At 39.7% G+C, this 17,861-nt stretch overlaps 2 protein-coding genes across 3 annotated transcripts; both read right to left on the reverse strand.

Annotated features, from left to right (window-relative positions):
* Positions 1-3,224: 3,224 nt before the first annotated feature.
* Positions 3,225-5,145, reverse strand: mid1ip1l (MID1 interacting protein 1, like). 2 transcript variants are annotated; one of them, XM_053324520.1, is made up of 2 exons: positions 5,018-5,145; positions 3,225-4,630 (listed from the first exon to the last, which is right to left on the reverse strand). In XM_053324520.1, exon 2 carries the CDS (start codon positions 4,537-4,539, stop codon positions 4,027-4,029), a length of 513 nt encoding a protein of 170 aa, XP_053180495.1. In that variant the 5' UTR covers positions 4,540-4,630; positions 5,018-5,145; the 3' UTR covers positions 3,225-4,026. The 2 variants fall into 2 exon arrangements, with proteins under 2 accessions (XP_053180495.1, XP_053180494.1); XM_053324519.1 differs by having other exon boundaries at positions 3,225-4,625; positions 5,014-5,127.
* Positions 5,146-9,089: 3,944 nt separating this feature from the next.
* On the reverse strand, positions 9,090-16,070 carry tspan7 (tetraspanin 7). Its single transcript, XM_053324518.1, has 8 exons — positions 15,838-16,070; positions 12,601-12,789; positions 12,433-12,507; positions 12,249-12,347; positions 11,763-11,918; positions 11,578-11,661; positions 10,013-10,097; positions 9,090-9,849 (listed from the first exon to the last, which is right to left on the reverse strand). Exons 1-7 carry the CDS (start codon positions 15,922-15,924, stop codon positions 10,029-10,031), a joined length of 759 nt encoding a protein of 252 aa, XP_053180493.1. The 5' UTR covers positions 15,925-16,070; the 3' UTR covers positions 9,090-9,849; positions 10,013-10,028.
* Positions 16,071-17,861: the final 1,791 nt, after the last annotated feature.

The raw sequence follows: 17,861 nt of genomic DNA on the forward strand, positions 1-17,861 counted from the left end.
ACTTTAACTCCTCACAATGCCCCTCTTCCTGATATCAGGAAAGGCCCAAGGCACTTCCTGTGTACTGGAGTTACATAACAAAAACAAATGGTCTCATCTTGCAACTGATTTAAGTTAGATGCAGTCAGGCATTAGGTAACACATTACTAACTTAATTGATCACAGTACAAAGTTTACATGAAGTTAAACATAAACAAAAGCAAAGCACAGGTCTCCTTCAATTTGTTAATCTTTCTGAGCTGGGGCAAAATGTTGCACAATATTTTCTTTCTATTTACTGAATTCTGGAAAATACATGGATTCATTCCCTGATAAGATTACTTTCTTATTATGTTACATCATTCATACCTTGAGGACATATCATGAGTTATGGAGAGAAATCTCACAGAATCCACTTTCTAAAGACGTCCTCGCAGAGGTTTTCTGTAACTCTGGTGCGGTTGGGGAAGAACAGAAATGTTAATGACATCAGTGGGCATGCTGACTCTCGTTATGTCTGCAGCACAAGGCATCATATTGTATGCGTGAGCCACACACAATGATGTGGGTTTCACCGTCTCATTTTTACGCCATGGCAATGCCTAGCAACGCTAACTCCGCTGCACGCAGGCATTACACGTCACAGTACACAACACTAAACTTGATTTAATCACAAGCACCAGCAGCCCAGGACCAAGATACAAACACACTTCAACTTTTGTAAATGTTCTCTTGGTGCTGCCCAGTTTCACTTACAGTTTCAAACCGTAACAGTTGCATATTTGTCTCTCAGTTTCTCTGCAACATGCCTAGATATTAAAGCAAACACAATGAATGGTGTTTACCCAGGGAGCAGTAACCATAGAAAAGTGCAGAAAAACCAGAGTGGCCAGGTGATAAAGACCGACAGGGTGGAGGCCTGCAGTCAGAATATCTGTACGTGCAATTGCACTGATTAAAAGATATGAACATTTATTTAAAATCCCGTTATTGATCCTTCAGACGTCACCTCCCAGCACCTGTATCAGTTTGACTTGACCTACCTCATAAAATAATCTCTGCTTCGTCTGCTACTCTGATTTTTATCTCTGTCAGGTAGGACTTTTACAGCCATTGAGCAACAGACATTGCTGCTGGGGTGATGCGTGCGTGAAGAGTCGACACCAGACGCTGCCATTGTCTGCCAAGTCTGTGATCACGCAGCCTCATGCAGGCAGGCAGTGTGGAGCGGAGACCTGCCAACCACATAGAGCTTTGAGAGGCCTTTCAACACCAAATGTGTCTCATGTCCCAAGATCTGCTTGTCACATTGCACCGAGCCCGAAGCTCTTGTGTCACCATAGCTCACAATTCAAGCCAAGACAGAAATATCAGACATTTAAGCAACTTTTCACATTACGCTTTTGTAATTTTTATGGGGCCATAAGTTCACTTTGCAGATAAAGTCTCATTAAACATTTTAGAATATCGCCCTGCCAGCTGACTATGACGCTTGACACTCACTTTTCTAAACTGCTGCTGCTGCATGATGAGACTTCCTCACAAACTCTGGGGACATTTCAAGTCTGCAACGCACTGATTGATTGCAACCATTTGCTCTCAGGTTTCTCAAGACATTAATGTGACTTGGAAGACTTGTGCATGCCGGCAGTCAGATCTATATTACAGAATATCAGTGTCGCGGTTCAAGCCCTTTGAGATTTGTTTGGCTAGAGCGTGCTGGGGAAAACAGGATTTGAAAACAAGCAAATGTAGTCTGAGGAATGTTTGAGGCTAGATTTGAAGTTACTTGATTCACTGTCAAAATACCTGTCTAAATAAATAACTTAAATAACATATCATATGATATTTTCCTCATAACCATAAGAATATTACTAGTGGTTGTTCTCAGTGGACTCAATAATAGATTAAATGATATGAGATATGGAGATTTGTTTTCTGTGTTTTGCAGATTTCAGTTTAAACTCTTTAAATAATAGAAATCTCTTTTCTACTGACACTGTCTGTCTGGCCAGCTGTCACCAGTTTGGTGACCCAGTTTATCTGAGTGGGCTGAGGCGCTGACCAGCACAGCCATTTTGATTTGCAGCCATTTGTATGGTCCATTGTGAGTGGAAAAAGAGGAGGACTGCAGCTTCGCACCACAGGGCTCATGCTGCACTTTTTATGCAAACTCTCAACCCCGGCGCCCTCGCTGCTGGTCAGAGAAGCACCAGTTTGTTCTCCCTCTTTAACCGTGTCTGCCCTCCAGTAGCTTCCTGGATGCCCTTCATCACACGACAATCTCTTAATCACTGCTGTGCCTTTGAGAGCAAAAAAAAAAAAAAAAAAAACCATTGCGACTGGATTGGCTACTCTTGGTGAAGCTGTTGCTAAGGGGAGGGTTGCACACAGTGATGGATAAATGTGGCAGCTGGTGGGGGCGACCACTTTGAGCAACATATATATCAATTTAATGTTTCATTTATACTGAGTTGACATGTTGATGGTGTCAAAGTTGCAGAAATCAGTGACTGATATCCTTTAAATCTCCTCAAAGAGGTTTTAAAGGGCGTGTTCTGTCCCAGCAGGGTGCAATTTATTCTTTATCAAGTTCTCACTCTCACCTAAATAAAGTCTTATATCTGATCGGTCAATGAACTTTATAGGTTTATATGGTCGTCTTGCAGCCATAATTTCCAATGCTGATGATAAGCAGACTGTGTCAATATCGTTAGACCAAGATGGTTAACCAAACAAATATGGCATTTTGCACATTGACAGTATTTTATATTTTAAAAACCTGTAATCTGTAGAAAATGTGTTGCTTTGAGTTTTTACTTACTGCACTTTATACTACTGAAGAGCTGCAGAAACTAGTGCAGGAGATTTACTTATCAGCACAACTTCCTATTTGCATTAAAACAGCAATGATATGAAAATAGTGGGAAGTGTTTCAGAGAATGACCTCTTTTGCAGCTTTACACATACACACACACACACACACGTACGTCTCCTTTAAGTAAATCCTCAGTAAATCCCCTCAACATCATTACATAAGCTGCTAAACTTGGCTGACTCAAGAACTGAGTAAAGTAACTGGTGTTTCCATGTTATAGCGTGTTTAAATACACATTCCTGCCAAGCCCTTGAGGCACTTTACAAAACACCTTTCTCAAAAACACACACGTTTCTACCTGAGTGACAAGAGGAACACCTCTGACATGCTTACTGTCAACAATGACAAAAATCAGACAAGCCAAAAGTCAGTTTCCAATTATTTATTTCAGTTTTACTGCATTTCTGCTTAATATAAAAATGGTTTTGAAATATCCAAGGACAGATAAAATGATTTAATTCATTGAAACACCTTGAAGTTTCCATTTCTGCAGTGAAGTCAATGGGAGCCAACTGAACAGGACATCAGGGTATAAAAAAGTCAAGGCACGCCATGTTACAGTAATACCGAGAGGACAGATGCAGTTAGGAGCCCTTCAGCTCAGCATTAAAATAATGTATATGTAATTTAAGGAGGAGGGACAGAATAACCAGCATTCAATTTCTCCTACAGTCAGAAACCTTCTTTTTATTCACAAATCAGACAATCTGGTGACAAATTTATGTTTGAAAGAATTCTTGAAATGAAGACGAGGACAAGTTTCTGCATAAACCAGAGCTGTGCTTCATCTGGACTTGATTACAGATTCAATAAAACCTCTGCCAGTGTCCACCGCTGCACTGACGGACATGCAGGCGACACGTGAAGGCGTCACTGGTTTCAGGTATCTTTGGAGGGGGCAGCAAGGAGGAGGAAAATGAGAAGTTGGAGTGTTGCTACTCAGGAGTGACAAGTCACAAAGTGGTTGCCCTGGTCAGTTCACTGTCCATTGAGATCCATTATGAAGAGATGGGGGACCCCTTCTCATAACACATCCCACTGTTGCAAGTCAAGCAGTCCCGGGGGAGAAAAAAAAAAAGAAAGTTATCCAAGGAGGGTTGAGGGTCGTCCAATCGCCCTAATTTCAACCTTCCTTGGATAAACAAAAAAGAAAAGAATGATGGAGACTTTTATCTCATGAAGTTTCCGCCTCCGATTTCTCTCTTGTATCTGTTGGTGAGGTGGTCTGCTTGCATCGTGAGCTTGGACAGAACTCCGAACAGTCCCCTGAGATGGTAGTGGAACTGGTGCTCCAAGTCCGAGTTGTCGTCCAGCAGCAGATCCCCGGTGACGGGCTGCTGCTCCTCCTGCTTCACTGCCATCTCCAGGAAGCTGGCGCCGCTGCTCATCTCCCTCTTCAGCAGCCCCCACTCCATGTCGTTCTTTATGGACTTGAGCAGCAGGTAGTGCTCGTACATGTCCCTCTGCTTGTTGGGGCACGGTGGTTCGTTGTTGTTGGCCTCCAACTTGCTCACCTGCTGCTGTTCCTGCTGCTGCTGCTGCTGCTCGTCCAGCGGCACGTCTCGCAGCAGGCTCGGCACCATGATGGTTTCATCCATGTTATTGGCGGCTGCGATGAAGCGGTGCATGACGTTGATGAGGGAGTGCTTGTTGCTGGCTGAGTCGCTGCTGATCTGCATCATGTTGAAGGCTTTAGGTTGGCTTGGTTACAGTGTAGCTGGCAGGTGGAGTTACAGGCAGAGCTGTTTGTTGGTTTTTTTTGAGGTGGCTGATCTACAAAAAGGGAGAGAGAGGAAATGATTGATCAGATGCAGCATAAAAAAAAATACGACAAAAAACAAAGGAGGAAATGCCAGATGTGAGTTTCCACACTCAGCACTAATTCATAACCTGACACAGCGTAGCAGAGCGAGGCTGCAGGACAGATGATGAAACAGAGGCAGCTTGTTTCACACATCATCCACAGATTTTTTCCCAGGTTTCTAGTACTAAAGAAAACTCCCCACAGTGCATTTCGACTGCCACATATATAGCTGCCTTCATTTTGCCGCATCGTGATGCCTCTTTCACATCAGTATGACCTTGACTTCCTGGTGTTAAAACCCTGATGAGGTAATTTTTAAGCTAGGTGTTGAATAAATAAAAAATATGGAGACTGACCTTAACCACGAGGTAGTCTGAGGAAAATGTCTCTTGGCGGTGTTGCTTAAATCAACCAAGTCGTCTCAGGCTCCGCACACCACCCGCCGGGAAGGAAAGTAAAGATTTCCTTAGCTAACAAGAGGCTGAACCCGGGTTTTATACCACACAGCCGGGTCGGAGTGGAAAAAAGTACTAACCCCGCCCTCCCCTGCTGGTTTCCTACAGAGCCGATTGGACAGCAGGGAGGATGAAGGCGGACTCTAATAGCGTCTGATCCAAAACCGACCAATCCACACAGCACATTGCCGCTGCCGGTCAAATGTCTTTGTTGACGGCTCGTCTGCAGCTGCACCCTATTTACTGCTCAGGCTGTCAGGCAGTTTGTAGCCTGGAGGTAACAAACAGTGATGCAAGTCTGCACCGCTGCACACTGAGCTTTATCATGGGTGTGGTTTAATCTTCTTTAATTGACAACACACACACGCACACACACACATAATATAAAAGTAGAGTTGAATGGGAATCGGGGTTTTGCCTTCACTCATTTTCCTGTTTTCAGCTGCCTCCGTTTATTTAGTTACACAACACCGCCACCTGCTGGCTGGATAAATTCCCGAAAATAATCTCCTCCACCATTTATCAACATGTTTAAAACGCTTCATTTCATTGCACTCTTGAGTTAAAGGTGTTTGTCTAACCTGAGAGCAGTTTTTTTCTCCTCCTCTTCAGAATATAACCATGAAGGAAATCCCTCACCTTGATCCGCATTCATGGAAAAGCCAACCGTGACCAGGAAGCAGCACAGGTGTTTTTAATGATGCTGATTAACGATGAAGTGTTGAGCAGGCGCCATCTATAATGTTACACCTGTGCCCGCCAGACAACTTTTCACTGACTGCATGTTTCTAATGTTTGTGCCAAGTTTATTTTTACTTGGGTATTCTTAGACGAGGCAAAACTGTTGGAGTACAGAAAAAGCTAAGATTTTTGTTATTTCATTGTTAAAGATATTTTAAGATGTAAGTAAAATACTACTGTGAATAATGTGTCTAATTTGTGTTTTTTCTACGGTGGTCGGGACCCTCTAGCGGCCTTTTCCGTTGTGTTGACTCAATATGCAGCATTTCTCTGTTGCATGTGTTTTGGAGGTTTGTGTCGTTTTGGTTTTGCATCTTTTCTGTATTTGCAGCATTTTGTTGTTTCCAATTAGGATGTTGAAATCCTTCAAATTTAATCTCAAAATTACATAACAAATCCAGCAACTCTAAACATGCAAATATGTTTTATTTTACAAGATGCCTCCTACAGTGTTTGTGCACAGCCGCCTTCAAGTTTCTAAAACTGAAGGAACAAGAGGAAAGAAAACAACATAATGGAGGGAGAGTTTAATTACCAGAGGGGTATTGCACAAAAGTAGAATAAATAAATCCAGGATAACTGAGCAAGCGCAGCTTGATCTAGCCTGCCCGGCGCATCTTGGCTTAATTGATTGCACGTTCGCCAAGCCAGGATGAAAAGGCGCGGCTATGTCAAGCCAGGTGTAGATAGCTGGGATAAGTGCATGTTCACGGCATTCTCAAATAGACCCATGGCATCGATCACAGAATCACAGATTGGAAAATGGAAAGGTGTCGCACGTCATTCTTCACGGCCGCTGAACAACAGCTCCTGATGGAGTTTCATGATGAGGTTAAAGAAATGATAAGAAATGATAAGAAAAAAAGGCAACACAAGCACTGTAAATAAGGAAAGGGAGAAAGCCTGGCAGACAATCGCGGACCGGCTCAATACGTAAGTAGTGCAATTAATGTGCAATCAATGGGTTAAGTATAGCTCAGTGGGTAGAGCACCTGCCCCGTGTGTTGCGGTCCTACAGTCCTAGCTGCAGGCGACCCCGGTACAAATCCCGCACCAAGCACTCCTATCCTGCATGTCATTACCCCCTCTCTGTCTCCAGTTTTCCTGTCTCTCTCTACTAACCTGTACATCAAAGGCAAAAAGCCCAAAAATATACTTAAAAAAAAAAAAGTACAATTTATACAACAGCGCTCCACTAGAACTGTCAAAATTACAATTAAAGGACTAAAGAAGTTACTGTCCAAGCCCACTAATCAACAGTTGTACACTTTGATTTAAATGTGGCAAGTAAAAGTGCATGCTACTCAGGAAATATAATTAAGTGCAAACAATTATTATAATTAGGTGTAGGGCAGGGGGAAGGCACATCTGCAGCTGCAGGATGCACTTCTGCAGATGAGGAGACGGCGTTGCTGGACTCCAGGCTTGAGGTATCATGTCAATTTTGTGGAACTGTCTTGCTCATTTAGCCCATAATGGATATGAAGTCAGTGATTTGGTGCTAATAGAAAATAACCTGTGTAACAGGACCCAGATGCTGCTCAGCCTCAGAAGCAGCCAAGTAACATTGTGAGTATCGGCTAGTAAATAGTACAAAGTAAATCTACTGTACATTATACACAATAATGATACCACATGAATGACTATAAAATGACTGTTGCAATTAAACAGTCAACAGACTTTAATGAAACTACAATATAATTTATCTGTAGTATTTTAATGCAGGATAATTGAAATGATGCAACATATTTAGAAAGACCGTGGAAATGCCGTAAAACCCATTAATTTGTCACATGATTGACAGTAGAACTGCCAGATGAATCCCTGAGAATAATCTTAGCCTGGTTGTTAGCCTGGTCTGGAGCAGGCTAGCTGCAGAGAATAAATTACCATAGTAACTGGGCCAGGATAAATTTAACCTGCTTTCATGCAACCGACTTGAGGCTAAATTCAGCCAGGATACCTAACTTATCCCGGCTTAATCCCTTATCCTGGTTTCGTGCAATACCCCTCTGGTGACCACTGAGATTTCACTCACCTTTATGAATTTGAATGGATCATCATGAATATAAAATGTTGCTCAGAAATCAGAAAAAAGGACTTGCCTGAGAATCATTCAGTGATAGTCGTCCATACATATGAAAATAGGAATTAATGAACAACTCACTTATTTGAGACTTTCAGGTTCATTTTACATTTTTCATCCATCTGATGGGGATTATTTATAACATGTAACTTTCATTGCGGCTCCAGTTAACGTCATCTAACACGCTGTAAGTGAGCAATACCTATTTAGACCTTTTTTATCCTCAACTGTGCTGAGACTTGTTTAGCTTTAATTGTCAAACTGTTTTTCATCTAATAAACCAATAAAGTTAACAATGTGATCACTATGACTGGATCTCATCTGGGATATTAGTCATTATGAGTGCACATTCTTCTCTTAAAGGCTTCATTACATTGATGTTTCTGAGCTCATGCGACTTAAACTGGGTGAAATCAATAGTCCATTAGTTTTTGGTCATAAAATACCAAATATCTGTTTGCATATTTAAACAGCTTCTCAATTTGTCAGTTATCAACCCCCCCCCCAATTTACTTGTTTAGTTTCACTCAATTTTCTGATGCCTGTTGGATCATGATTATGTTATTGATCACTTAGACACTTAATGGAGCCAAGATATCCTGATATTGTTTGACATCAGTTACTCCAAATACATAAAACAGGCCTTAAATGAAATGATTTATTGGTTTCTGACCCTGGGAAAAATATTAAAATCCCCCCACACTACTTTATCACTGAACTATCTCTTTAACCAAGTCACTAACATGTATCTGTGTGATCTCCTTTTGATAACTTAACGTCATATTTTCACATCTATTAACTGAGCCTCCACTAAAACTGTTCACTTCCCACTGTGAAAAGCCTTTGGTTAAATATATCATAACATTTGATATATTTAATAATACTGCCCAGACATATAATCAAAGTTAATACCAATATACCGAACTACAGCACTAAAACTCCACATTCAAATGTTGATATGCTGACATTCATCCAATCTTGTCTCGCACATTGGAAAAGTTTAATGACTTTCACATTTTGTGTCTGTATAAATCCCTCACAAGGCCTCAAAATAACTGAGTCGTGTTTCTCTGCTTCAACCACAGTATTTTTCATATCTTCAAAGCTGTGCCACACACACACACACACACACACACAGAGAGACAGTTCAAGATGCTGGATTTCATCTTTATTTTTTTCAAGTATTTCACATGCATCCACAAAATGAGTAACAATTTAACACTGAAAACTGTGATATGAAGTTGGCTGGGCTGCTATAATTGGCACATATGAATGCAGGCTTTGAAACGACGCTGCGCCCACATGACCATCGGTACGTTTCCACACAAAACCACAAAATACTTGATTTCAAGGATGGCGACCTCAGTCTGTCTGCGTTTCACACACACACAGAAACTCATTTAGTGTTGAAGTTTGTCAGCTTATTGTCTAGATTTCATCTGCTTAGCTACAAACTAAATTTAGCAAAATTACAAAAAAAAAAAAGGCAGCTGCGTTATATAAAGACACAAGAAATGGAAATGTTGACATACTGGTAGAGTTAATGAACTCAAATGAGAAGATAACAACATATATTCTTGATGGATATTCCCTAATTAAATCCCAAGAGTAACAACGTATCTCTGCATTGTATCTCTGAACTGTCCTTGAATCTTGAAGGGTCCCTTTTCTTTTTTTCTTTTTTTTTGGTCAAACTACGCTGCAGACTTCCCTTTTAATTTCCTTTTAAATTCCTTCCACGTATTCCCTTCTGCTTGTTTGCCACAGAGTGAGATCGGATAAAAGAAGCAGCGAGAGTGTTTCCCTCTCTAAAAAGTATAATAATATCAACTAACACAACACAATATTAAAAATCACAGGAGATTCTTTTTTACTTAGTTTGCATCAGGAGCTGCCCGTCAGTGACCTAACAGACAGAAAACACATTATTAATATTTGCATTTGAATGTGAGCTCATTCAATCACTGCTGCAGTTTGTAGGAGGTACATTCACAATCTGCACAACGTTAATTAGTTTCCCACTTCCCCAATGTTTAATATATTTGACAGCATCGTATTAAAAGTCTTACCTGTGGAAGGTCACCGTTAGACCATCTCGTACTGGTTGTTGGTTATGTATCGAGACAAGCAGCAAGCCAGGAATATTCCAATGAGCTGAGCAGAAAAAAAAAAAAAACATTTTAATTTAACTTAAGACAGATGAGTCCCGACACAAACACATCAAAATTAATCTTTGTTCTTCTTTCTTTTCTTTTTTTTTTACAATCTGGATTCTGGTTTTAGCTATCAGGTATGATAATATTTCGGTCAATGATTAACTGCTCAGATCTGCAGATGCTGCCACTCTGTTGAGGTGTTATGCTGCTCTGGGATCCACGTCGGTCAACATGCACTCAGCTCTACATAAAACTGATCCAACAAGTAAAAATGACACTTCTACAAACAAACTAAAATAGAAAATAATAATAAACAGCTTAAACCTGACATTGATCCAGATATAAATACATTTACCTCCTTAACAGGAACCTAATTGGTGTCGATAAAATATATAAAATATTACAGTAAACAATATAAAAGCTGTCCTCTGGTCAATATAATTAATTATACTGGAACATATGTGATTTTTCTCCATTTCTGGTTAGTTATTGTGTGGTTTTGTTCCTGTATAGTGAAATATCTGACTCAGATTAGAGCTCCAATGTGACCCTTGAAGTCAAAATCACTTCTCTTCAGACACATTTTGTGTCTCCTTAATGTCAAATGATCTGACACAGACTTCTTTTATACTTATATGTACAGTTTATAATGACCTTTTTAAAAAACAACGTTACTAAGTACTTCACAAGGACAGCAACATAAAACAGACGAATCCTTTAAAAAATGAGCAAAGCCAACTTAAATAAGAGAATATTTAAAAGAAACTGCACACTAAAGTAAAATCTTGATAATGCACTGTAGATAATGTTTAGCCGTCGTACGGAGGAGTGCATGGAGCCTCCAGCTTCTCCACATACTCAACAACTTTGACCTGCGCTCAGTTTTACAATGTGAAGGCTGATTAGGATCAATATGTGATGTTTGTTTTTACAGTTGTGTTACTGAGGCGTGTCTGAAATCGCTCACTCACTCACTCACTCATATTCTCATATAAAAAGACACCAGTTGAGTTTACTCCATAGTGAGCAGTAAATTGAGATTTTGGACATTATAAGAATATAAATCTGACTATTTGTAAATAGGGAGTGACATTGGACACACTGCTTCTTTGGTTAACAGGTTTAAACTGTGGATTCATTCATTTTTTATTGATTTTTGAGAATTTTTGCATCAAAAACATTTCAATATGTAGTATAGAGCAGACAAGAGGCAGCATCTCCAGTACAGGAATGCTGAAACTGAAGCAGTTCATTGACACCTGTTTTTTCTAATGTGACATTTCAAAGTATCCACTGTGAAAACTGGCCTGTCGCTGCCTGTGTCACTGCATACTCACGTCTTAGTAATGACACCTACCTGGGAGTAAAATATGACCTTAACTGAAAGGAACGACAGCCAACGCTACAAGAACACGACTGGAAACAGCTACATTTGCTTTAAACCACCATTTACTCTGAGACAAAAACATTACATGTACCTGGAAGAATGCAATGCCAAAAGAGATCCCAGCAATGATTCCCAGGTTGGCCTCCATCACAGTGGTCACCAGTGCAAAGCAACCCTACAACAACAAGGAAACAGATATTTTTTAAACCCCTTAAAAACACGGCTGGACAATGTTTGAGCTGAACTGATTATCCTGTTGTGGGGGAGTAAACTCACCGTTGTGTACACTTCGTTCTTAGCCTTGTCGAGGTCTTTCAGGGTCTCCGGTGAGCACTTAGTGGTGTCTTTACAGCAGCTGGTGGGGATGCCCTTCTCTTTAAAGTATGGTGTATGTTCCCAGTCAGTGTAGTTTTTCATCCCACAGCAAAGCAGCTGCAAGTAGAAGAAACGCCAACAACACATTTAATGCAACAGAAAAGTGGGTTAGATATATTTTTAATGGTGTAAAAACACGACGGGTTGTTGCTCTTGGGTGACGTCACTACAGATGTTTTTGACTATCTGTTGGGATAACACCTGCAGTGACAACAGCTGGAAAGTTTGAACCAGCGCGGCTTCTCTGCTCTACGTGCTTCAGCGTTAGTCGGCCGCCCTCTAAAATGTCCCTACATGAGCAGCGAGAATTCAGTTTGAACAGTGAGACACAAACAAAGGTCAGATAAGAGCCACAGCGTTGAGTGTGATGCCAAACCTCCCACTTACAGTCCTCTGGATGGTGTCGACTGCGGCGCTGCTGCCGGTGCCGGTGCTGTTGTAGGTCTGCAATGCCACTTTGTAGGCCGTACCTAGAGTGGCCTTTATCTGGGAAATGAAAAACAAAGTGTGTTACTGAAGTGTTACATTTCACTCAAAAATATTTTAATAGTGTTTGGCACCAGGATCTCACCTCATGCCTGAAGATGAAGCCTGACACCCCGGCCACGAGCTCAGCCAGGAACACCACGGTCAGGAACATGGCATACTACAGGATTAAAAAAAACAAAAAAAAAATCTTATAAAAAAGGGGTCACATGTGAAGAGGAGATTTTTAAGGATTTGCTGCGCATCCACTGACCAGTTTGAGCATCCACGGGCTACCGCGGCATGTAGCGAAGCAACCAAACAGTCCAAAAATAACGATGGTGGCTCCGGTCCCAATGAGGACATATGGTGCATTGGTGCTCTTCTCAGAAGCCAGGGAGAGGTAGGCCTCCAGGCTCACCTTCCCCCACACCCCCACCGCCAGCAGGAACATGCCTGTGATCTGAGGAGTCATCAGAGAGAGAACACAAAGACAACAAGACATTTAGAGCCAAAACCAAAAGATTAAAAAGGCCTCAAACCTGCATGCTTCATTACACACCAGAGTGGTTCAAGTTCAACGTTTGAATCCATAATCCTGAACGGTTTAGTTGCTTGTAATAATTTGAAGTAACACAAATGATAAATAATTCACTGTTTAAGAGTTAAAAGTCTTGGATATTTTAAACATATTTTAAACGTTACTCTTCTCCTCACTTCAAGGAGCTCCAACATTTCATCAGTTACACTCACAGCTCAACAAATAGAGGAAGTGTTTGCTGAAATGACGAGCCGATCAATAGAAGAATCAATCACCAAAAACAGATAATAATAATAATAATAATTGTTCAAATAGTTTGTCAAGTAGAAATATTATAAATTTGCTGTTTGCAACTTCTCAAGTGTGAAGTAAGGCTGCAACTAACAATTATTTCCTTTATTTATTCATTTGTAGGTTATTTTCTCGATTGATTGCATAAAAACGTGAAAACAATTGCATTCAAAATTTCTTAGAACTCAAATTAATGTCTTCAATTTTCTTGTTTTTTCTAAAAAATGGTCAAAAAACCTAAAAATATTGAACTCACTGTTATTTATGACAAAGAAAGATGATTTATTTTCTTTCAACTGGCTAATCATTGCAGCTCTAATGCAAAGACTTCCTGCTTTTATTCATCACATTTTACACACATGTATTTGTTTTGGATTGCTGGTGGGTCAAATGCAGCTGTTAAGAGTTAAGAGTAACTGGCACACTAAATTATAATGACAACAATGGTTAGTTGCAGCTTTAATCAAAACCCAACCCTTCACACCAGCTCAACCTCTGACTACATATGAAGTCAAAATGCTCTGCCTCCTCATACCGCTTTGGAAATATTATGTTAAGAGTCACATGAGAGCAGCGCAGCTAGTCGGAGAAACCAGTCACCGAATCTGGCAAATATCAGGAACTCTTTTAATTAAAAAGGAGCACATGGAGGTGAATCCAGAGAAAACAGCATTTCCATTATTGATTTCCTTTATTAAATCGCTGTTCTCGAGGGAGGAAATGCAGATGAAGAGAAGCGGATGAGAGGATGTACATTTTCCACAGTGAACGTAGGTGATAAACTCTCCTTCCTCTGATGTCACTCATAAAATATCATTGGTTTATGTATCCGTCAACATTTCTGTGAAAACACACCTGGGATAAGTCCCTATCCTCGGCCTGCAGTTTAATCATCTCAGCATCTTTTTGCTCCAGCGCTGCCCACACAGTCATTAGCCTGCAGGGACGCATCAGCCCAACCAGCCGAGAGCAATAAATTGACAGATAAGCACCAACCTGAACTTTGCTGCAGCGGCCCGAGGTGGTTGTTTGCTTGGTACAAAGATTAACAGCTGTGCGGGGAGCAGCTACTACTCATTTTCTTCTGAAGACTGTTTATATTTTTCTCTTTCATACAAATTGTTTGTCTGCAGCTGACATTCACTTTCATTACCTGTTATTCTGACTGTTATTTACTTCATTAGTTGATTTATTTTTGTTAATTCGATCATAAAATGTTTGTTCTTCTTTAATTCGACCAACAGTCCAATTGAAAAACGCCAAACACCAAAGATGATCTTGTTCCAGCTTCTCAAATGAGAGGATCTGCAGCTGTCCTGTCTTATGTGATGATAAAACAAGGTATCTTTGGGCTTTCATTGCACAAAATGAGACATTTGAAGATGTTGCTCAGGGCTAAAGGAGACAGTTCATACGTTTTTCATTGTTTACTGACATTTTAAGACCAGACAACAATCAGTAGATTAATCTATGATCAATAATAGAAATGGAAACAGAAGAACCAGCAAACGTTTGGAATTTGTCCTTGATAAATGAGCAAGCGATAATCAATGACCAGAATGTCAATAATCAGAACTTTCAGTCTAATTTCATTATCAGTTAATCTGCCAATTACTTTCTTGATCAATCATTTATCCTTTGAAAGGTCAAACATAATAGTCAATATTCACAGTCTCCCATAGCCCAAGGTGATGTCCTCATAAATAACTAATTACTTTCATAATTGATTAATCACTTCATCACTAATAGAGAGCTATATGTAAAATATCCATCCCAGTTTCACAGACACCTAGGTGTTGTCTTCAAATGTCTTGTTTTGTTTGACCAGCTGTCAGAGATGAAACTTACTGTCGTGTAAAGTCAAGAAGAAGCATCAAACATTACATATTTGAGAACCTGGAACCGGTGTCGTTTTGATAAATTATTATTGATTATCAAAATAGTTGCCATTTAATTGTGTTTTGCAGCTCTACTTCACATATCTTATCTTATGACAAACCAAACAATCAAAAACCCAAATAGCCTACAACATATTAGTGCTGAAACAAACTATTATTTTCATTATCGATTAATCTTTTGACTATTTTCTTGTTTACCTGATTAGTCAATTGGTTCATAAAGTATCAAAAAAATTGTCCTCCAATGTCTTGCTTTGTCTACAATCTAAAGTTTTTCTGTTTGTTGTCAAAGTGACCTAAAGAAAGACTCTCAGTGAATTGAATAGTGGTAACTCGTCTAATTGATCAATCGCTCTGATTTAGTCAACCACAAAACCACAATATGTTTTTTACTTGAAGAAAGACTGATACCATTAATAGATTAACCAAATGGTGGACTGGTCTGATTTCTTCCATCAGTGACACAGAAAGCTAAAGGCTCCTTTTCCCTAATGGACACTAATGAGACGCTGATAAAGTAGATCCTCTCATCGGCGGAACAACACAAACATCTGCTCCAGTGTTTCAAACAAGTGGTTCTTTAATCAAGAAGAAAACTATGCGCACTTTGACTTGTGTGCATCTGGATGTTTTTTTTTAAATCTGTTATTTATCTCCGAGTGTGTTCCTGTCTGTCGTGATTTAAAGGAAATTATGTGGTTAGCCGTGTTGTGCATCGCCGCTTTTAGCCCATTGTTGCTCCTTTAGCTTGTTGTCCCCCATTACATGTCATGCAACTCACCCAGAATATGAGGCTGTAGGAGATGAGGAAAGTCTTCAGGCAGGTGATCACAGGCTTCGTCTGAAGCCGGCGAGACGGCGGCGACATCTTAGCTTATTTGTCTTTTTACTTTAGCCAGAAAAAGAAAGGAAAAAGTTCACTTCGCAGCGCCCTGGAGGGGAGAAGAGGGGGAGAAAACTTCGGGGGATAAATCCAGGGACAGCGAGGGAAGTGTCGTCACTAAGCCAGATGCCAATTTTTTTTCTCCTAGTATGGCGAAGTCATGACCCGCCCTCCACTGCCTCTGATTGGCCAGTTCTCGTTTCCGTCGTTTGGTAGCAGGATGTTATTGGTGCAATAATATCAGTATAAGCCAATCACAGGCAGAGTAGGGCGGGTTAAGACTTGACCGTCCTAGGGAAAAAATATCGCAAAATAGGGATAAACAGTTTTCCTCAAATCAGCCCAGCGTCAAGTCAGCGGCAATGTTCAAAGATACCAGTCTCAGCTACAGTGGTAACAATAAAAGGGTGACATCTGGGTTATTAGTATTAGTAAGTGTTTTCATATTTGCAAACCAGTTTAGTAATGTCCATGTAAACCATCACCCAGGGCTACTAAAACACAGCGACTCGGATCACAGCTGTAGCTTTAATTATGGAAGATGAAAATATGATGAAATAAGTTACTCAGTCAACAGTATGAGTATGGAAGATAAAGTTTAGGTCTTACTATGTCATGATTTTGAATGGAAAAAAACAAAGTTGTGACACTCATTTTATTATTTTGACTCATTATCTCATTTTATAACCAATAGTAGATCTGTTTTTTTAGCACATCATTTTGACTATTTCAAGGTTTTTCTCCATCTCACATCTTAAATGCAACTTCTAAATCTAATTGATTCCGAGATATAAGGTCATTATTTTAATGCTGTATGTCATTTGTATGACAACATTTTTGAACTAATCTTATTTTTTCTTTTCCCAGCAAAAATGGACTTCCGTGTGCACTATATTTTTTCCAACATAATGTAATCATATTCAACAACTAATTCAAATACAGCCATCACTTAATGTTTTAGAGTAACAGTTAACATCATATCAGAAATCTTTTTAACTTGATAAAATACTTTTATGCAGAAGGCAGGTTGTTGACTTCCTGCCTTATGCTGTGTGGCTTTACACTACTTTGCTGTATCTGACATGACCTAAATCAGTGGTTCTCAAACTTTTTCACTTGGAGGACCTCAAGTGTGACACAAACTAGACCCTGTTCTGATTTGATCTTGTCCCAAGGTCCCCTCTGATAAGATTTGTGCTTTAAGATGTTTTATTACTCCATTTTGGGAACCACTGAGCTAAATTACATCATTACTGAGATAAATTAAAAGACACGTCACTCAATAAAAATATATTATTCATTCTATACCGTTATCACAAGATAATCAGATAATCAACCCGTAATCACCTTCTTGTTTCTTATAATGTTTACCAGAGATGAGGAGTGTCATGTCAGCATGCATATGTGGCATCTTGACAACTGTAGCAACTCATTTAAACTGAAAATGTAAAATCAATGTGTTCCAATTGTTGATCAAAACCTCAGACTGTGCTTCAGTCAAGGTCTAACACAGACAGGAATTGTATTATGTATAATTTATTTATTTAATTTCAAACAAGTAGCCTTCAGCTGGCTCTTAAGGACACAGGTTTAAATCCATCATATGCTGGTTCTTATTGTGTTCTTATTCCCTCTCTCCACCTCTCTCTATGTTCCTTTCTCTCATTAAGTCTAATAAGATGAAAATGAACATGAAACATCCCATCAAATCAAAGTTAGAAAACAAATTGAAATGGGTTCCCTCATTAACTCTTTCTTTCAAAGGGCGGCTTTAGAGACAAAGAGTTGTTGATATGTTCCTTAATAAGAAACATTAAGAAGAAATAAATAAATAAATAAGGAAGAGGAAATGACCTTCTGTTTACTTGTCATAATGGGTTGATTATCTCGTTATCTCTGCATTAAAAAATAATTGCAAGCAT

This window comes from Scomber japonicus, chromosome 8, assembly GCF_027409825.1.
Source record: "Scomber japonicus isolate fScoJap1 chromosome 8, fScoJap1.pri, whole genome shotgun sequence".
NCBI lineage: Eukaryota > Metazoa > Chordata > Actinopteri > Scombriformes > Scombridae > Scomber > Scomber japonicus.